Genomic DNA, 22,365 nt, shown 5'->3' on the forward strand with positions numbered 1-22,365 from the left:
AGAATATGGAGCATCTGGCCTGCTACTCTACGTAAGGGAAGGGGAAGAGGAATAAGTTACAATAATCCCCTAGGAAGCGTTGGAAACATGTCCCAGCACGATTCATTAACTCAAATTAACTGCGCCAGGTCGGCCGAGCTGTTTTTCGCTAACTGGTCTTAAGTCTCGGTCCCGTGCCGTAAGCCTAAATGTGTCGTAGACTGTGGAACAAAATTTCTGACCTTGCCGCAGTCCTATAATGCAGTGGTGTCTTGTCCCAGTGCAGAAGGAACGCAAGAATACGCCGGTAGCCCAAGAAACCAGGATACATAAAAAAGGAGACGGACGGGTCGCCGCGGGCGAGCGCTCAAACGCGCGCGCAGCCGTCCTCGCTCGCTTCGGTGGAGTGTCTTGCGGACGACGCATGAGCCTGTCGCTAGGTAACGCAAGAAAAATAAGTCGCAAAGTTTGAGTTCATTTATACGCAAAACGTTTTAGTTTTGCGGAAAAGAATTAAAAAATAAAACAATGTCTGTTAACTTAATTTCACTTTTTTTTCCGATGCTCGCGCCAGCTAGCGTTCGGCATCAATACTATAGCGTGACGTGTTTCCTGTTGCCAGTTTTTGCTGAGTGGCCCCTCTTGTTGAATTTCTTTCTCTATGGTGCTCCTGTGTACTACGATAGTACAGTTCCCTACAAAATTGATACGACAAATTAAGTTGTTTTTCTGTTAGCCCCAAGCACGATTCTACTACAGGAATTCTACAATGAACTAAACAACGAACTTACAACCAACGTTGCTTACGATGAACTAACGAGCAAAGGTGCCTCACGTAATATTGAGGCACCCTATCACGAAATAAAGAATAAATGGGCTTCATAACGAACGCAATGCCCTCGACATCTGTTGCCAATGAGGAAAAACCACTTCGCAGCTTTTTGCGATGGTGTTCGTCATTACTGGATAGATGCATGGCGTCATCATTCCTTGCAAACCGTTCTTTTTTTTTTTTTTTTGCGACCAAGAGGAATAACGGAATAATCTTCGTTTCCTCGAGAGACGGTATCGCTGTTATCATTGAAGTAATCGCTCGCTTGTCTTGTCTTTGGCATGTTACTCATGTCGCGATTCCTGTTTCTGGCGCAAGATTTTATGCAACTTTTGAGTTTCAGTCCTCTTAAGAAATTGAAGCATGATGGCGTCAACAAATCCTTCTCGAATCTTATCAACAAAGCGATTTATCAACTGGGAACTTCCGAACGTACGTTGCCTCGTGTGATTGTAGGAACCGAGGATGGCGTCTATGTTTGCCTATAGTGTTATAGGCGTTATAGTGTACATTTCAGCGGCCTAGCCATGGGGGGGGGGGGGGAGTACACTCGGACACATGCCGCCCCCCCCCCAAAAAAAGGGGGGGGGGGAGATTTTGGGTTAGTATTATAGTGAACTAGGATAGGCCCTATGTTCTAGTTCACGCTAGTTATGTATAGTATGCAGCCTGCGCACGCTCCCTCTCTCCCGCCTCGTCACCCCCTCGTCCGGGACAAGAGGAGCCTCGCCCCCACCCCCCTCCCCTGAAAAAAATGTCTGCCCACTGCCGCTGGTAAGGTGGGATGGGTTTTCTTCTCTGCTTCGTCACAAATCTGTGATTTTACCGGAACACCGGCCGCGCAGAGTAAATGAATATACATACAGGGTGTTTTTTGTTAATTTGGTCTGTCTGTCTGTCTGTCTGTCTGTTTGCCTGTTTGTCACCCGATTCAGCCACCCGGCCAAAGTTGGACCACTTGCTTACCGCCCACACTACTTAAACTGGTACGGCTGTTCATACTTGTGAACGTTATCGATCACAAAGTAAATATTACGCATATCTGAGGCGCAACATCACTAGGTAAGTATTAGGAGGTGTGTTCCTTTAATAGAAACTACATAGATACGTAACTCTAAAGACCCTAGTTTCTTAAGCTGCGCTGAAAATGCCATGCTATGCGCGCCTCCTCAATTTTATCAATGCCAGCCAGATGCGGCCGATTCAACATAAAGGAAGCGCTGTCTGAGGCAGGGCAAAATATAAATGGCCGCTTGATGAAATAATGCGGTAAAATGAAATCTGTTCAAACAAACCTCCATTGCATTTATCATACCAGGACGGAAATGGTACGAGAACAGCATCACGGGTGGCCGCGGATCAGACCAGCACTCATGTAGTACGGCCGGCAGAAGACTATCGTCTTTCGACGACATTTGCAGCGAAGCACGCAGATACGCGGCAATTTTTTTTTTTTTTAGATCATACAGAATATTTATAAAAAAGCTATAAGCGGCAGTGAAGGTGGCGTTCTTGCAGAGGAGTTCCTAGGCGAGGTGGACGTACTTTGCCACTAATAACGTGCGCTTCAGAAGACTAATTTAATAAAAATTTTTATTAGTGCCTTGGGGAACTTGTTTAAATGGCAAAATTGAAGGCAGTCACATTTCAATGAACACTCTATTTTCTAATCTTGAAGGGCGCACCTAATTAGAGATACTTATAATCGAATTTCAACGGTAAATCTAGGCATTAATATGGAAACCAGGCGCGCCAGGAGCGCAGAATAGGCGGCCCCGCTATCATATCAGACGGAAACGCCCCATGACGACAAACACGAGCCTCGAGGAAGTTTGAAACTTGACGTCTCGGCCAGTCCGGCAGCTACTGATACGGGACACTTCGCCTGGCAAGCATGTGCGGCTGTGTGCTGTGTGTGCCAGGTCAGGAGAGAGAGAGAGAAATCTTTATTTGCCAAACTTCTAAGAACTCAGGGCGGGCCCTCAAGTCCGGGGCTACCGTTGGCTTTCCTAAAGCTGTCGGTGCCGGGTCAGGATTTGCCACGACATGCTATCATTCAAACTTCGCCCCACAATTATTTACGGGGCGTTGCCGAATGATGCGCAGCGGAGCGCGCTCGGTCTCGATATTGCCTTGATTGACCTTTGGAATACCGTGATGAATATATCGAACTAAGTGCAATTTTCAACATTATAAAAAATGGCCGTGCATTAAAATGTGTCTATATACTTCAAATTTTCCATTTAGACAACTGTCCCCAAGGCACTAACACAAAGCTAATTAATGAATTTTTGTTAATTAGTCTTCTGAAGCTCACGTCATACCTCGCCCAGGAACTCGTCTGCGAAAACTCCATGATCGATACACCATACAAGTAATGAGCGCAGCGCTCATTACTTCATGGCAAGTCATTTTATTGTACACAAGTTTACATAACTCTCACGTACACTTTATGTCGTAAGTCGAAAGAATTATGCACACTAGAAGAATATGTGACAGTTTTGTCATGAAGGCGAAGCATTAATTACCATCGATAACGAGGTTTAGCATTGCGCTCTGGCTACTCGCAGGCTGTTCTAACAATACGTGAATGCGACATATGGCGCCACGCAGCACGCCAGACGACTGCTGTGTGGCAGCAGAAACAGTCACTACGCTGTAACTACACTACACTGTAACGCTGTAACGCTGTAACGTCACTACACTGTAACGTGATGAATATTGGCATCCATGGTGATTACTGGGGCAGCACCTCGATGGTTGCACGAGATGAGACAGACGGAAAACTGCTAAACCTTTTGCGCCGGATTTAGCTCGACGTTTACTGTTTTTTTTCCGCCCAGATGCACCATGATGTGGTATAGCACACAATTTCTCGCTAGGAATGCTAGAGTGTGAGCGCACAACGCTAATGACAGCTGTAGAAGACATAACGTTACCCTGGCTAAGGCAGAGCCGATTATAGCGGAGCGCAAGAGTGATTCATTTTTCTACACAGCGTGAAACACGATAGAGCACCAGCTAGCCCGGTCTCATACCCTGCGTGAGGGTGACTTGGCTTCGACGCTTTTGCAGCTAAACGCAACCCTCCATGCGCGTGCTGTGCATGCGCGTCGATACCTTGACAGCTCGATAAAGGAGCCGCGAGTATACAGCGAGCGCCTCTTCGCTGTTCTAATTGCTATCGCAATAAACCGGCTCTTGTAAATAGTTCTTACAAAGCTTAAAATTTATTAGGTGCAGAAGCTGCTGAATGTTCAAACGCACGTATTCTAACTTAGGCACGGGAAAAAAAATACGGGTGTCACACGGCGCACTTTAGATCGCGGCCGAGGATTGTCCTAATTATCAAAGTGTCAATGAGAAATCACCGCCCAAGCACTCCGTACAGATGGTTAACCAGCGAAGCTGTAACGTGCGGCCCCTGTGTTTATCAATGCGTTAATCCCGACGGTACAAAAAAGTATTTCTACTGGTTACGTCTTTGTGTTCTTAATTAATGAGGTTATAACGACGTCACCGACGTCACCGACGGTATGCCATGCAGTTCTACGGTGTCGCATTGCCGCTTGCGATTCTTCAAAACTAAATTGCTTCAAAATTAAATCTGTCCGCCATGTAACACAATGAATGGTTCATACCCCCTTAAGCAATGGCTCATACCCCCGTAAACGCGACCTCCCCTTTACGACGACAGAAGAGAAGCGAAATTCTACGCTGGAGTGATGAGCGGCAACGCAGCCAGCTGTGGAAGAAGACGACGCTCGAGCCATTGCTGATGATGATAGTTTCTGCAAACAGACATGGACGTTCAGGCTAGACATAGACAAGCTTCGCTTGTAAAAATTAAGGTGGGAAATCCACTGTCATCTCCAACCCCCGACTGAGCCCGCGATTAAACATTTCTCGTGCATACATGAAACTTAAGGCCCATGAAGAACACTGCGAATACTGTTAAGGCAGAAGCTATCTATATGCGTGCTGCGGTGACCATAAGGTCATCGTCAGTGTGGCGCAATGAACAAAAAAGCAGCAAAACGACACAATTGGAATAGCATAGTCGAACCGAGAACGATGAAATATAGTGCAATCACAAAAAGCGGTAACAGCCAGACCGTATCTAGAGCGCTTTGTAGTATAATTTCCTCTTTCGCGAGAACAAAGCTCGTTTTCTAGCAGCAAAGCAACAAAAATAATTAGAAAGCTTTTTACACAATGAAATCAAACGAACAGTAATTAGAACTCTTTTTTATTTTGTTTGCTAACCTAATTAAGGTTTTTTTTTAATTTTTCGCTCTATAGCTATGCACAGAATACCTCGGATGTATGCAAATTGCTCGCATGTGTTCGAAGGTCCCATCTGTAGGCCCATCAGCGAACGGGCCCGGGCCACGGATTCAAGCCCGAGCTTGGCCTACGCCCAAAGGCTTCAGGCCCGCGGGCCTGGGCTATTGGACCAGCCCGGGCTTGTGCAGAGCTCTAGTAGAATCAGTCCTTGATTTCCAAACTTAATGCTTAACGAGGTGTGAGCATTCCCCTTCATCTTCATATCAGTAATCACCCTTCATCTTCAGCATATACTCGATCATCATCATCATCATCATCATCATCATCATCATCATCATCATCATCATCGTCGTCGTCGTCGCCGACGTCGTATTCTTCAGCAATAATTACTCGAGATGACTCAGCAGTTTCTGTGCATCACTTTCGTTTCACGGCACTGCCATACGTAAGTTTGCATGGTCAAAACCAGGACCTCGACCTGTACATGCGTCCGGCCACATGAGTCAACGGCTTCGTGTACCTGCGTTCGTCCTCCTCGACAATGTGACCTGCTACGACCGGTTCCGCATCCTGAATTGAACAACGCATTTCGGTGCTGCCGGTAAGTGCGCCGAGTTCAAGAGATGCAGTTATAAGAGCTTACAAGTGATATAAATCCCATTGATAACTGCTCACAGAGCGCATGTTGCTCGCTGCTGGGAACATTTCGCTGTATGTGAGCTGCCATGACCGCGTTTCATTGTAACATGCAATGAAATCATGTGGTGAAACCAATACGCTTGATTTTCTCAATTAAGTAATCGCACACACTCTGTTCAGCATGGTTCGCGGAATTCGCCATTGACCAAAGATAGTAGCGCGAAGCACAGTTGTTGAGGTTCAGGCCATTGATGTCCAGTTAAATGGGCACTGCGTCGAAATTGTCAAATTGCATAACATGATATTAAGGCTTCCACGAAATGATAACTTTCGTCTGAACATGCCGAAGAAAAAAAAAACAAGAAACTTATGCTGGCTTTGGGATGATTTTATTCCACGAAGTGTACAATGACGCAATGACTTGAGTCTATACGTACGAAACTTATCTATAAAATGTTTTTGTCCTAACAGACTTTTCTTTTCCAAAGGCTTGAGCAAAGCATGCTCGAGTCCGAAAACATTCATGCTTTCTTCTGAGCCTTGAGCTGCCTTTCTATGACTAAAGCGCGCAACAGGAATGGTAACACGAGCTGAATGGTAGTTGATCTACGTGATTTCAATGACCCATTTCAGTCTGGCACTACATTGCGACAATTGTTCAAAATTTAATTATTTCCTGCTTCTCCATCTTTCACAGTGCCATATTCTTTAGTGCGTATTTTCGTCACCGAACAAAAATCGCTATCGATCATGTCTGCATTTTCTTTAACGCTGCTCGTACGCTATACTTTCCCGTCTTAAACCCTCGCCGAGACACATGACCTTTATGGTAGGAAAGTGATGCAAACATGATTGATAATGATTGAAGATTGTTCTGTGACAGAATTACACCCTAATTACATTCTAAGCAAGTTTTTCAACCACTGGGACTTATCTTGTACTCAAACGATATTAAACTTGTCCTCCATCTTGCATGTCTTTCCCATCTAACGCTGCTCGCCCGGTACTTTCAGGTCACGAACTGCATGCGCATATCAACGTGACATAGCGTTCTTGACAGGAATGTTGTGAGCGCCGAGTGTCAAAGAAAGGAAATGCACGCAAGATAGATGACGATTATCGTTTCAGAACAAGATACGCCCCAAAGGGTGTAAGTTGTTACAGTGTAAGCGCAAAGGCAGTACTGACCACTCTTTTTGATGTCATATATTGCAACTCCATTTCCAAGGTTCCCTATGCACCCATGCCCCAAATGGAGTACGTTCACTTCTTTTGGGCACAAGAGGAGTAAGCTTACTTTGTCCAGGGCTTACGATCACTCCCGTAAATGAAGTTAAATATAAAACTGGTGTTAATTGGCAGCCCAACACAGCACTCCATTGTGATAAGAATTCGCGGAATCCAAACATATTTTCATCGAATAAAGTGTGTCCATCGTAGAATATTCTTAGGGAGTATTTGGGCGCTTGTTATCAAAATACATAGCCGGTTTTATGGCATAATGACGCTGAAGCTACAACCGTGGTTAACAGCTTGCTGTGAGTACTTTCACTACGGCCGCTACGTTATATGCGCCGACATAAATAATTGTGTAACGTTATAAATATATTGTGTGTGACGCTATGCTGTGTTTACAGCGCGAAATAGGGTTGGCGAAGAAAGATTTTCGTAAAAAAATTTGAAGCTCGCGAATCATTCGGACCTGTTACCGCCACATTGCGACAGCCATGGCATATATACGTGACGACGAAAGCGGATATTGGTGACACGCAGGTTCATCAGTTGAAAACGGCGATGACATGAAGGCTCCTGGGTGATGATATTACTAGTCGCGAAGTTGATGCCTGCTGAATTGATCAGTGTTTTCGATTCAAAGCGGTGTCTCGGATTTCACCTAGTAACGAGTTCCTGAACCCTGAGTTTTCAAGAATGCTGTGAACATCAAGTCTCTCATCTTTATCAGAACTTAATGTCCTGTGCCTTCTATGAAAAAATGTTAGAAGCTTTCACCATCACACTTGTCAAAATACAACGCACGTTAACTCGTCATTTAGAGATCATCATCACGAGTACGCAAATATTTCAACGGAAAATAAGCGCTTGCTTCTACAAGTGGCATCTCCAGCTAGCTTACTAACCGGGCCCGAGTACGTCTGCAGATGATCTCGAAGGTCACAGCAGAGCATTACACTCTTCGTACAGTATAACTCTCTCCGTTCAGGTACTTGAAAATGTGGCTGTCAAAGCGCTACTAAGACGCGCTTGGCGACATCGAGACGTTGACCGATCTCGTCGAGACTGTGGTGTTTCCCATCTCAGCCCAAGCTGGGAAGCTGGAGAGACCGAATGTCCACTCGCCCAAAGTGTTGATGGCAATCATTTCGATGATTATGCAGGCGATGTTCATCACAATTCCCGCCTTTACCTGGAAGGCACAGAACAAAACAAAGAAAAAAACACAGTTGTAATTTATGTTCGGGGTAAGTGACACATCCTTGATAGTCTTGCCTGGTACAGCACCCGTGTAATCTGAATATATACGTACGCAGCCCAGCCATATCTTTTTCTTACTTACGATACAAAATGTGAAAAAAGCTTTGTAAATCAGATCGATTGAATGCGCAAAGTTGCTTTGTTCGTAATTGACTGGCCAACTCCGCTAAAAATACATTTGCTGTCTCCATTGGCCGTTTCCTGCTAATTAATACGAACCGTTGCTCTGTGGTTACCGCAATACAGCACATTTTACTCGGGATATTTAACCGTTGAAGGGTAATCAAGCCGCGCCATTTTCCTATTTTCAAATTTACAATTCGTCATAGTGTGTGTGGCTAGAAAATAATAAAGACTGACTTGGCCCGTGAACCTGCTTTCAATTATGTATGAGAAAAATGGCTATTGATCACTTTCATTCCAGAAAAAAATTGCTCTCTGTATCCTGACACAAACGTTAAAAAAAAGTATTGAAGGGCTCCCCCCGGCTACCACCATTACCGGAGAGTGGAGCTGAACAGGCCATGTGATACATAGGGCAGAGAACTGGTGGTCAATTAGAGTTACAGACTGGGTTCCAAGGAAAAGCAAGCACAATCAAGGAAAGTAGAGAATTAGGTGGTGTGGTGAAATTAGGAAATTTGTAGGCATAACTTTGAAACAGCAAAGCAGGGGTAATAGGAGATGACCGGGAGAAGTCTTCGTCCTGCAGGTGTCATAAAAAAGTCACAGGCCTGCGCGGCACACGAAGCACAGTCACAGCGTAAGCTGGTGGAGCGGCTCAAGAGTAGCTCCTATTTGGGCACCACGCACAACAGGGTCTTCGCGGCAGTCTGTTAGCCTCGTTTTGACGAGAACGATCTGAACTGTCCGCCCGGTATGGACGGCGAGCTGCGGCTTGTAATGCTCTCTGCACAGCAGTCTGCTGAGCCCAATCAAGCCTTACAAGTGCAACTTACATGTCTGGCGCGCCGCGTTTGCAGGCACCTTAACTAGATGGCACCACCACACTGGCGGAGGCTCGGCAGCTCGGGAGCTTGCTTGCTTGCCTTGGAGCGCGTTGATTGCGCGCCTCGTCTGAATCGCATATCGTCGTCTGCGCCTGCGGACGCAGCGTTTGCAGGCATCTTACCTAGATAGCGCCACCATACTGGCGGAGGCTCGGGTGCGACTGTTTTCACAACAAATCAGTGCAGGGGCGGGGCCTCGCTTCGATGACGTATCACCATTTTCTTTTCTTTTTTCGACGAAGACGACGACGCTCGAACACAATCATGTGGTTCGCATGAATGCATGCTCCGAAAGCTAGGCTGTTTACCCGATTCTTGAACTTTCATTGGACTGCCTAGCTTGTGTGAATTTGTTTTTCATGTATGTGTATATGCAACACAACTAATTTTCGCATATAACTACTAATATTTCCATGCGATAAAGGAAAAAAAATGTGGCTGTATGGCCTAGGGGTTACGACGCTCGCTTTGGGACCGGGGGTACGCGGGTTCGAATCCCGCCTCTGCAAGACGTTTATTTTCTTATCTTTCTTGGTATCACCATTTTCTTCTTTTTTTCTCTCTGTTTGGCGGCGCGGTCAGTTGTGCCGGGCGCCGACGCGAAGCGGCGGTCGTTGGGGTGTTGCGGAGCGCTGCGTAGCGTAGCAACACCCCAAATAAAAAAAAATACTGCTCCAGTCAGGTAGACTGCTCCCTCCCTGATGGATGGTGAGAATATATTTGGATCATCAAAACCGCCAGAGAGGAAGCTTAGTCACCACCAGCCCAACGTGTTCATCGTTCCAACGCCACCAAACAGACAGGAAGAAGAAGAAGAAGAAGAAAAAAAGAGAAAATGGTGATACGTCATCGAGGCGAGGCCCCGCCCCTGCACGGCTTTGTTGTGAAAACAGTCGCACCCCAGAGGCTCGAGTCGTCTCCGCCTGCGTGCAGGCCTTATATTTGCGCGGCCCGACAGCAAGCGCTTGCGTGGCTCAGTGGTAGAGTATCCAGCTCCCACGCAGCGGGCGCGGGCTCGATCCCGGCGGGAATCGGGTACTTTTTTCGCGTTTCCGGCGATAGCGGTTACGCGGCGGACGCCGCCCGGGCGGCATCATCGCGACCCGAAACGGCTATTGGAATGAGCCCATAACAGCTTACGCTGTAAAATAGGATGATGGTGATGATTGAAAGTCTCAAATTCTGTAAAAGGTGAACAGGAGTGTTGCAGGAACCATAATGTCGTGCGTTCGTCAATCTCGCCGTGCTGTCGAAGCCCACTTTGGTGCAGAAATATTCTTGCGGAGCGCTCTTTCTAACATAAGCGTGATATTATATGTCAACACAGATATTCATTGCTTATTTCGGAAACACAGCAAACGCACGGTGCTAAAGAGAGCAAGAGACCTGACGTCGTGTCTTATCGCACATAATGTGCACGACAACTCACCATGTCCTTCAGCTTCATGTTTCCATGCTCGTAAACCATGGCGTTGGGAGGCGTAGCCACGGGCAACATAAAGGCAAATGACGCCGATATTGTCACAGGGATCATGAGGAAGAACGGATGAATCCTCAGGGCCTGGGCCTGGAAAACAAGTACAATAAAGTTTAGGCAGCGTCTTTAGACACGACAGATTATCCCTGCTCATTGATCTGGTCGTCAAAGCAGAATAAAATAGCCTTACTGCACGTGCTCTGCTTTTGAGTTTTCGTATGGCAACGTCACTTCAACAGCATACATTTATGCCGTATTCACTGGTGATGTAATGAAGTATAACGGTATTTTTGATTACACCTAGTCACGTAGCTCTTTCACTACGGAGCAAATGTTTTCGCGGACATAAATATGTAATGCAATATAGGTATACATCCCCTGGCACTTTCTGAGATACACTACACATGAGGTCCAAGTGCGGACTCACGAGGTAACTAGTGATGGGCAGGAGAACGCTGGCAGTCGCTGTGTTGCTTGCGATCTCGGTGACTGTGGTGGTGAAAATGCAGAGAACGGCCACTAACAATACCGGATGGAGCACGTCCAGTTTGGTCAGGTACTGGCCCAACATCCGGGACAGCCCGGATTTCTGAAAAACAGAGAAGCCTCATTAAGTTACTTTCTCAAAACCGCTTATGGACGGCCTCCGCAGCTTAATGAAATCCTTTGTGGATGCTAGCCAGTCGTAGAACAAAGCTCATCACTTTCATCAATTAAGCTACCTATAATCCAGCTAAGCACAGCGCTAAACTAGATGAAAAAGGCGAAGAGGAAGAAGTGAGGAGTAATAAGGTTGAAGGCAAGGTAATTAATTATAAGGGAGCCACCGACTTGCGATCTCGCACTGCGACAGAGATAAGAAGATAAGAAAGAAAACACGATGTAGGGGTGTATAACAGACACACCGGCAGGAACATATAGGCATGCAAAAGGAAATGTAAATTTACTTTCCACTTATAAAGCAAGCGTACTGTTTCTTATAGGTATAAGCAAGGGCATTCATTTAGTAACTATAGAGTCAAGTCCGGCACTACTGCGCAGCGACTCTGTTAGACATAGCATGTCGCCAATACACTAGACTTGAAGACTCGAAAATATGTTCTTTGTAAGATATTCTTGAACTCATACGCCACTGTACAGGCGACCCGCTCCACACATCTTCGGCGCTACTATTTTTGGGTGTTGCGTAGTGCCTCCGAAAATAAAGCGTTTAAATATAGCGCGATGAACTTTCCAGACGAACGCGAACCTAGTTTCTCAGGGCTAGTGGCATCGCACAAAGCAGCGTGCTAGGATCCCTCCCACACGATCACTCTCGTGAGTGCTTGAGTCGGCGCAGATCGATTTCACTACAGACCGAGAGTTGTCACCCGTCACTTTCAAGCATCGCTTGATTTTTATTCTTTTATATTAACGAATGCATCGCTTTTTCACGGCCTTGTTGCACTACCTTAAGTCGACAGGTCTTGGCGACCGTCTGTAGACTTCGTGCGAAGTTTCAAATGTGCGCGAAACTGTGCTCTCTCTATTTCCTTTCTCTCTCTTTTCATCCCTATACCCCTTCCCCCAGTGCAGGGTAGCAAACCGGACGTGCGTCTGGTTAACCTCCCTGCCTTTCCTCTCTTCTATTTCTCTCTCTCTTTTCATAGCACTCGAAAATTTCGATGCAGCTAGATTAACTTCTAGGGAGGATCGAATGGCACGTGCGACTAGTGTAAGTTAATGACGTCTCCATCAAAATAATGCAAGTCTGACACGTGTGCTTTGCGTACCGATGATGCTTCTGCCATGGAGAAACTGCCTCCCATGAGCAGAAGAACGCCCCAAGGAATTTTTCTCTGCACCACGTTCCACTCGAGCAGAGCCGGTCCCTGAGGCTCAGCGATCGGCCTCGCCGGTACGAGGAACAGCAGGCTCACCAGAAGCATGGCCGGTGTGGCGTCCTTGATTTTCCTGCACTTCGACACGATGCACTGTGAATTGTCGCGCTCACGTTAGAGTAACACCAACACACAGTGCATACTGCATTCATAAAGCAAGTTGGAATGAATACAAAACTTGGCCTCGGAACACTCGTTAACCACATCAAGCGCAATTTTCTTACCGTATATTCAATGTCGCGAGGCGCTCTTCGAGAAAACATTATGCAGTAAAAATTTTCGAAAATACCTATAGGGGAATACACGACAAGCAAGGATAGAAGGCAATAAAAATTTGTTTCTTCAAAGAACCCAGGGTCATCCATTGGTCCTTTAAAGTCGTGTTCATGGAGAAAAAGAATGATTAGTGGCGGGAACGACGAAGGAAAGCTACGAAATGCAGGATTAAACGGATGCACTACGCAAGTTTATATTTTTACTCAATTGACTTCAGTATCGGCTTTAACAGTGACATTCTGGAATGTTCCCCACCTTACTAAAAAAAGAAGCAGAAGTTTTGTAGTTGTGTGTTTTATCCATACAACGCTTGGAATCTACAAAAATAACAATGGCCGTTCTCCTATAGCTCGCTTTTCTACAGTGTTTATTCCATTTGCTATGGCAAAACGAGCATAAAAACTCGAGAACTCACTTGCCAAGTGCGAAGAAAGAGGACCAGCCGGTGACGACGTACGGGTCCCGGAAGAACCACAGCAGCACAATGACGATAAAGATGAACAGTACAGCGCCTTCGTGGAACCTTTTAGAAACAGTTGTGGTTAGTAATTGTTCACAAACGTTATCAAATGTGAACAGTTCCAAGAGAACCACGCACGGATTTAAGGCTAAGCGCGTGCTCAGTACTGAGGTATTGGTTCTACGATGCCGCTACACATCGACGAAACCATTTATGCAACTGTAGAAATGTTCATTCTGTATATAGCTATTAGATGTATCCACGTAACACGACCTATACTATAGTTGAGCGTTGCACTGACGCACCTCACTTTGCTAAGAAAGTAGCCACGTATGATAAAGGAACAATAATAACCGTTTAGGAGTTGCTTTGACGATATGCGACAACTAAAAACGGTAACACTTAGACAACGCTGACCTGATCTACCGCTTCACAACGGCATTGTCAGTTCCGTGGTTGGTTTTTGTACTCATAACGGAGGGGCTGGGGAAGGGGAAGGCTAAAGATCGGACCTTATTCCCGGCATTGCTTGATTTATTTTAGTGCGAGCAGAGCATAGCAAACGTTTTTAGCCGTATTGATTTTGGATTTACTTTTTCAAATGCACAGGAGTACACAGATTAGGCATACTTACGACAAGGCTCCGAGCTCACTGTAGCGTTTTCTGATAGCGAGTCGAATTGATTCTGGGTTCAGATGATTGCCACGTAACCTGAAAAGATCAAATTGGGCTATTATATTACTAAACTGGATAAAAAAATCTAACTCCTGCAAAACTTTCTCATATGAAATGCTAGTTGTATGGTACTAAAGAATGAAAAATAAACAGTAAGCTATAGTGATTATCATGGTGATAGACCGGCGAACTGAGCTCCTGAATTTGTTTCTTTTTTCTTTTGTGAGAGACGTAATCAATTTTATTTCTGACCTGCTAAAACTACAATATTGCACTAACTGAGTTTGACATGACCGAATGAGCATTAAACCTATAGAGAATTCATGCGGTGTCCATCAACAAGAGTATGTGCTTTGGTGGCCGACCAAGGTGAAAGGAAGTGTTACAGCGTTGGTGCTAAGAATGCCTCAATCCATTAACGTTGTTGCCACATAAATGAAGCGTTGTGTAATACCTAAAGAAGGGGATTAAATTCTTACCTCGCTTCAAAAATCAGACGTAACTCGTTGCATTATCTAGTCGAATGGCGTGCGGGTATGCTATTTCATTTTTCATGGACAAGCTTGTGAGTTAGCGCCATTCAAAGTCAACAGGCTGAGGAAATATTTTTGTGTCATTAAGTTGTCTTGCATTTGCAAGCGGGCCCAAATCTAGAGCTCTAGTGCTCATTTTTTTTATTTTTTTAGATAGAAACGAAGACTAACATGGGAGACTCGTTGCCGCTGTTTGGAGCCCGACTATATTCTTGACGCGTGCGCTGTTTGCAACATTATGTTTAAGAGGAAGCTTTAGCTCGGGCCCAACTCCGATGCCGCCTTCTGTACGTGTAAAACGCAGAAACGCTTTTCTGAGATAACCACTGGGCCGATTTTAATAAAATTTGTTGAATCTGAAAGAGGAAGTTACATTCTAGTGATGGATTGAAGCGATATTTTGACTTAAAGCCTGGATTTTTAAAAGCAATTATACCAGAAACTGTTGAGTTTAAAATAAATAGAAGTGCGAAGTTTACTATACTGTAACTCTGCACCAAGAAAAGTCGCAATTCCTGAAACTGTATCCGCCAGAGCATTCAAAGCGCAAAAATTTGGGATATCAATTTATATCTTACGTCGAATTCTTACATTCCTCACAAGGGTTTTGCAAAACTCCTATTCACATATTAGGGGTCTACTTGAGAGCCATGTATAAGACGTCAATTTGGACCGCTCTATATTCACTAGTAGATGCAATTTATAGAATTGTGATATCCTTTTTCATTGCTAAGTTGCAGAGTTGTAAACTTGATAGTTTCAATCTATAAAAATTTTACGATTTCCAACTATTTTTATAAAAATATTGATGGCTAAATAAAAAATTTGCTACCAACGGTGACAACATTTTTTAAAAACTTTAAATGCAACAAACCTCATCAAATTTAGTGCCGTGGTTGTCGAGGAAAATATTTTTTTTTCTTTTCTCATGTATTTATATAGGAGCCCCCAAGCTAAAGCTTCCTCTTAACGCTTGTATATACGTATAGTGTCCCTTTACAACCTGACCTAGTGCTGCGCCCAATAGGTGCGTGCAAAGTGGACACCGACCTTTTGGGAACAAGCTGGAAGTAGAGGTAGAGCCAGGCGAAGGCCACGCACACAATCATGGTTGGCACGTTGTATATCATCCAGGTTGCGAAGCTCAAGGAGCCGGACTTGGGGTACAACCTGCCGTACAATGTGTAACGCAACCCATTATTACACGGCATCGCTGTACTGCCGACAGCTGCTTCTTTCGACAGACCCACCGAAGCATACAGCAGCTGATTGTATAATTCCGGTTGTCGTGAAGGCCTCTGACCATACTCAAACGTTCTCTAACTGGCAATATCATATTTAAAAAAAGTATATGTCATTTTCTAAACCAATTCAGAACAGGCGTTTAAGGACCGCGGTGCTACTGGTTAACAAGTTTATATAAAGTACTCAGTAACATGTACTGGTAATGTGGTTAGAATGATAATTCGGTTAGAATCTAACTAAAATTTTGCACGAAAGAGATAACATTTTACGGAAAGCACGAGAGCTATCAACAAGGTTTACAAATGTACATAATATTTTACTTCTTTTCTATCTACGTGTGCAAAATACTCTGGTTGGGGTTTGAGTAGGTTTAACGATGGTGAAAATGTTCCTTATTGCAGGACACCATTTTTCGCAGTCGTGCATCACATGATCGATGACGCCTGTCATGTATTTTTACTGCGGACAATGATCTTCGATATTCATAATCTCTCTAACTAGGAAATAGTTTCCGTATGCGGAAATCAATGAAAATGCGCGGAAAACGCGCAAAATGACGTGAATTAGAATCGTCGCTCATCAGTAGCTTTCTCTTCTACCACATGCACCGACATTCCTCGTTGGCCAAGGATGGTTGACCAAGGAGACACGCCTGTTTCATGACTCACTCCTCGACGAGCCCCATGACGACCAGGTTCGGAGCCGTACCGATGACCGAGCCCGTGCCGCCGATGTTGGACGCGTAGGCGATACCCAGCAACATGGCGTTCCGGTACCTCTCGTAGCACGAAGCTCTGCGTAGAACGTACATTTGCTGATATGGAAGAGAATAGCCCACGATTTGAGAACAATGAAGTACTGGAAACTTCTTTAAGAGGTTCCAGTACTTCATTCATTAAGAGGTTACAGCTCGTTCCATTTCAAACTGTATCTTCGAGAGTCCTCGTTGCATGCACGATTGAAGGTGCTTTTTTTCTGCTTGAAGTGGGAAGTTGGCATTCACCTGTAAGCAGCATTCTACAAAGAGAACGCATAAAGGTTTCTGAGAACGACCGCTTCTTGCTTGAAGAAAATTTGTCCTGTTCCGTGGATCTAACCCAGCATGACGCCTTTTTTTGGCCAGGGCAGTCGCTCTACCAACTGAGCTGACCAGGAGGCTAAGAACGACGGCGTATTATTCTGCAACTCGAAGCTCTGGCAAACTTGGTTACTCATTTTTCTACATTGTGTGTGCCCAACATAGCAAACGTGTTCAAGTTGAGGATAGAAGAACCCTTGGAAATGGAGTTAAATGTGTCACAAACGTTTACGCCGACAGAGAGAGTTAGATGCCTTTCTTACAGTAGAGTCTGACAGCATTATAACACTTGTAAATATGTTAAACTGCAAAAAAAAAACGGAGTATTAAAAGCCCGGTCACGCTTGGCCCATCAAGGCAGCCAAATGAAGCACGAGTGACAAGTTACAACTGCGTTTACAGCGAGCTGTCTTTTTTTTTTCTTGCTTATATTATTGGGCTTATCGACCACAATGTAGACATTAGTCATTTTCACCTCCCAAACTGACAATGCGAGGAGCTCGTCAGCCAAGATTTCCAGCACCGAAATATTAACAGTGGTATGAAATCACATGGCCGTAAATCTTATTACTTTTTATTGCAAGGTGACTATAAAAAAATTAAGTTGGTTTTTGTAGAATTACTATATATGTTGGTTTCGCATTTATACAATGCACAGAACATTGTTCGGTGTACTCTGTGTTAGAGTGTAGTCATTGAAGCTCCGATTTTTACGCTTGCTTAGCCCCGCAAAAGCCTTGGTGCGCCGACGAGCGCGAGGGTAAACGCCTACTTTACCTGACTGAAAGAATGTTGTGTTGACATTGACAATTCGTTGCGACTTCACAAGTGTGGCCTGTCAGACATTCCACAATATACACGGAGCGCCAAGGCTCTACGCACGGGGCAGGACAGCTTGTGTGTGCCTCGAATTATGGCGGTGTCCCGTGACAACACGGCAGCTGCGCCCATATATGTAGTAATGCCTATAGATATTAGACAGGTTGCACGTTCAGCCTAAAATAAAACGCCATAAAACTGCACACGACCGAGTGACATTTTCTACGCAATTTCTACACTATCGGTAGTATGATAGGCGTGCTTAGAACAGGCGATGTTAGAACTCACTACAATCACTACGAATCATGCCACTGATTTGTTTTCTTTCTGCGTGAGACTGAAAGAGCAGCGATGCCATAGGAAAGCGATATATTCGGCTTATATTAGTTAAATTTCGTCATTGTCTTTGCTTGAACTACTAATCGATTTAAAAAATAAGATTGAGAAGCTTAATTTATTTAGAGGTGGTACTTTTTGGACAAAGAGCAGAATTACCGATGTCACTACCAACTGCAAAAGTAAGCTTGCTTTTCGGTGTTCCTTTTGTGTTGTCCATTTCTCCGCAGTCAACCAGAAAGCTCTGGATGGATGTCTTGATTATACTAATAGCTTTTAGCAACTGAACTTCTGCACCAAAAATCTGAGTGATCTTTGATTTCATTTGCTCCAGGATACATCGCGCCGTGGTAGCCCAGTCGCTATGGTATAGCGCTGCTGAGCTCGAGGTCGCGGGCTCAATCCTGGCTGCCGGTGGCTGCATTTCAATGAGTGCGAAATACAAAGACGCCCGTGAACTAAATTTAAGTGCACGTTAAGAACCGCCTGCAGGTGTTCAAAATAATCCGGAGTTTCCCGGTACGTTGCGCTTCATTATGAGATCACGGTTTCTGCACGTAAAGCTTCAGAATTTACTTAATTAAATTTAACTCCAGGATACGAGAAATCATCTTCAGACTACTGCAAGAACTCTGTTAAACTGCACAGTAGGTCATGAGGGACGCCGTAGTGGAGGACTCCGGATTAATTTTGACCACCCGGGGCTCCTTAAAGTAAACCTAAATCTAAGTACACAAGCGTTTTTTTTTTTTCCCATCCAGCACCCATTGAAAGGTGGTCGCCGCGGCCTGGAATTGAACCCGCGACCTCGTGTTAAGCAGCAGAATGCCATAGCCACTGAGCCACCACTATGGTACACGGTATGGACAAGCAATGACATTGACTCTATCAATGCTGTTTGTTCGGATAGTGATTAGATTCTGAATTGCGCCACAGGCTGGCAGCCAAGTTACCAAAACTGGATATTAGGATCAGGAGCGAAGATCATCGGATGATACCTTTTAGCGTCTTCCTTAGACTGGAGTTCAAAGCTTTCGACGTTGACGTCAGCGCTGTCTGCAGGGAAAGCTTCGTTGGTGTACCCACTTTCTGGAGACCCTGCACGTTAAGCAAGATAGGCCAGATAATGCTACTGTGACACAAATATGATTTTATTTAACCACGCGGCATGATTTAATCACAAATATGATGCATGACAACCATCTACGCAAGCAGTCTGATAGAGTCTGTTTAACAGACCTCAGAACGCCAAGCAGTTCCGAATGTGCCGGATGTACGGAGGAGATGGGAATAATTGAGAGCTGGTTTTCGGTAACGAAATCCACAACAGTAACAGGTTTCTCTGGTTCGTCACGTAATGATACATGTATACTTAGGATGGCCAGTGAAACCAAACTTTCGGAGGAGTGCTCATGATTTCTACTGGGTTCTCGTTCAAAATGTGTGTACATAGGTTGGAATTATTATAACACGTAATCAACGAAAAAATAGATTGCACGTACAGCACCGCTAGTACTATAATCGTTTCGATTTTGTGAAAAAAAAGTGAAGTTGACTTTAAACACTTTTTTTTAGGTAGCAACTCAAAGAATTGATCATGAGTGTCGTGCTATAAAATTTTAAACGGAGCTGTTATTGACATACAGGCGTTAAAGGAGCGTGGATGTCACCTACCGCTCCTGAGACTCTCTTCAGAGTTTTTCTTGCAGATTTCGTTGACGACTGCGTCAACGATGGGCAGAACCATGAGTGTAGTCGCCATGTTGCTGAGCCACATGGACAGGAACATCGCAGTGACCATGAAGCCTAATAGAAGCCTGCGATGAGCGCAAAATGAAGACTATCAAGTTCGGCTGCACGATAGACTTTCGGCGTGGCATGAACCGTGGACAAGGGTCAGAACAAGCACACCAGTTGAAAGCATCCTTAAAGGCATTCTTTTAGAACGGTCTCTCGGGAGGTGTCACTTAAATGCAAATATAAGTGTTCTGAACGCACTTTAACATCCATTTGGAGAGACGGGCATACTAAGCATGTATACTAGGTGCTGCACTGAATAGACACATGAAAGTGCCACCCATTTCTTTGTATAATATGCTTATCATACTTATATTTTGATTATTGCGTTATGAAGCCCGCTTTTGACTGTGCCCCTGTGCATGTGTTATTTATTTTGTGTGTTCACCTAATATGTGCACAGGTTCACCTCGGTCCCTATCACGGTCAAGACTCAGTGTGGTGTGTGGTACATGTTCTCGCCGTTTGCCCCTGTATGTTCCAGCGTGTCTAGGATCGTATGCAGACTCTATTTACTACTGGTCAGATATATCGATGTGTCCTCACCAGAGAGTTTTGGTGCCGATAATGAGCAGAATGCGGAGAGCGATCCTATAATGAAGATTGCAGTTTTCAACAGCAGCTGCGATGATCATGCCTGCCAAGTACATCATAATGACATCCTGTAAATAGCATAAACTGGAATTACCACAAGGACCAACGGTTTCTTGCAGCGGGAAGTTCAACGCTGTAGCTACAGATTTCTATGGTGTTTCAATAAACGATAGAGGTGCCTTCTTTCACGAACAAACGTCTATACTTTGCGATGTAGCTCCAAAGGACAATAATGCGTCGGTAATCTTGACAAGTTAAGTTATCCTTATGATGCAGATGCAGTGGTACTGCTATTTTAGCAGAGCATTTGCTCAACATAACAGAAATTACCCAGATGCATGATCCTATAGTAATGCAATCATTGCCGGATACACTTATTAGGAACCGCACAGGCGTGCAGAATCACTGACAGATTGCAGATCCCCGTCTAGCAGAGTGCATTTCAGACTCGAGGAAGAAAAGGAGGAATGTTAACCAGAAGAGCGTCTGGTTGACTACCCTGCGCTTGGGGAATGGGAGTAGAAAAATGAGAGCGAAGAAAGACGCAGTAAATTCGTGCACGCGCACAGACGGCTTCACTGCCTTGTGGGCCGACGAGTGATGGGGACGGTGTTCGAGTAGCGCTTGAAAGTAGTAGGCATTCAAGGAGTCGGAGCCTTCATCATGTCTTGACAGCAACTAGGACTGCTGTGAACTGTTGCCATACCTTCATGTATGGTGCCGTTGCGCTTGCAGTGTCCAGTACACCGAACAAAGGGAACAAGCAGACGGGCAGCAACGATGTAACGGACAGGTGAACCACTTCGAACATCCAGTAGACAGCCATGAGAAGAATGACGTAAGCACATCGCGTCTCCTGCAAAGAGAAAACAGCAGCTATTATAATTGCATATACCTGAGGAAACAGACCAATAGGGCTGTGCAATATCGTGTGTTCGTGCATTTGAAGGAGAAAAAGAAACATGGTTGCAAGGTTATTATAAATAACAGCAAATTGCGATATGCTGAGTTAGCTGCTCGTGCAAAAAAAAAAAAAGGCAATTAATGCGAGCGCTGAGTGCCCCCATCGCGTACGCCGCAAGTTATCTCTGCTCCATACTGCCAATTAATTGTACAAACAGGGTAACAAACTGCACTTGTTGTGAGCTGAAGTACTCGTCATAACAAATTTACCAAATTGTTTTTAAGGCCAGTGGTTAAATGTTCTCCTAAACCTTCTCTTCAATAGATTTCCGAGAAATTCAACACCAGAAGCGCTAAGAAAAAGTTTATTTTGTTAACGTTCTTAAGAGAAGCAAGTGTACGCTACGGGAAGAGGAAGCGTTATATCGCACCCAACTTCGATGTTTATATATCAGTCGGTAGCACAGAAATGCTATCATTAGGAAACTGCTGCTCCGATTCTTACTGAAAATGATTGTATAAAATAAAAAGAATGAACCTAACAACTGATGGAAGCACAATTCTGACCTAGACCTTGTCTGTTTATATATTAGCGTGTAGAAGAATGTGTGGCTAAGAAATTATGAGGTGAGAACCTAGCTCATCCCCCCCCCCCTTTTTTTTTTGCTTTTTTTTAGCAGGAAAACTAAACTTTCTGAAGTAGGTGCACGTTAAAGAACCCCAGGCGGTCCAAATTTCCGGAGTCCCCCACTACGGCGTGCCTCATAATCAGATCGTGGTTTTGGCACGTAAAACCCCATAATTAAATTTTTTTAACTTTCTGAAGGTACAACCCACATGATAATTTAACGACTAAATTTGCAATTATATCCTTCGTCCGGAAGTTGGGAATTGTACAACGGTTAAAAATTGCGCCTGTCAAGTACACTTTTTCATTCAATATACGTTACTTTTTTTTAATGATACTGTGCGCTCCCTAGAGCAGGCTAAGCCCACATATTTTCTGTGGAATTAGGCATTTCTTTGTCACCAATGAGAGGATCACCCAGTG

General features: G+C 44.6%; 1 protein-coding gene across 3 annotated transcripts in view; it reads right to left on the bottom strand.

The window, feature by feature from the left end:
• Window positions 1-4,944: 4,944 nt before the first annotated feature.
• LOC119446657 (solute carrier family 13 member 5-like) overlaps window positions 4,945-22,365 on the bottom strand; it is a 36,594-nt gene continuing 19,173 nt past the window's right edge. The window contains exons 2-14 of one of the 3 annotated variants that reach the window (XR_007466164.1): window positions 21,118-21,267; window positions 20,364-20,479; window positions 19,695-19,837; window positions 19,019-19,118; window positions 16,456-16,581; window positions 15,593-15,712; window positions 13,968-14,045; window positions 13,289-13,396; window positions 12,490-12,670; window positions 11,145-11,306; window positions 10,670-10,807; window positions 7,505-8,162; window positions 4,946-7,045 (exon numbers count right to left, since the gene is read on the bottom strand). Coding sequence is in view for 2 of the 3 variants with exons in the window: in XM_037711149.2 (XP_037567077.1) it covers window positions 7,989-8,162; window positions 10,670-10,807; window positions 11,145-11,306; window positions 12,490-12,670; window positions 13,289-13,396; window positions 13,968-14,045; window positions 15,593-15,712; window positions 16,456-16,581; window positions 19,019-19,118; window positions 19,695-19,837; window positions 20,364-20,479; window positions 21,118-21,267 (1,596 nt within the window). In the remaining variant the exon portion in view is untranslated. Of the gene's footprint in view, window positions 8,163-10,669; window positions 10,808-11,144; window positions 11,307-12,489; window positions 12,671-13,288; window positions 13,397-13,967; window positions 14,046-15,592; window positions 15,713-16,455; window positions 16,582-19,018; window positions 19,119-19,694; window positions 19,838-20,363; window positions 20,480-21,117; window positions 21,268-22,365 lie in introns of all 3 variants that reach the window. The other 2 variants (XM_037711149.2, XM_049664319.1) reach the window with 2 other exon arrangements.

This window comes from Dermacentor silvarum, chromosome 3 (genome assembly GCF_013339745.2).
Source record: "Dermacentor silvarum isolate Dsil-2018 chromosome 3, BIME_Dsil_1.4, whole genome shotgun sequence".
Classification (NCBI taxonomy): domain Eukaryota; kingdom Metazoa; phylum Arthropoda; class Arachnida; order Ixodida; family Ixodidae; genus Dermacentor; species Dermacentor silvarum.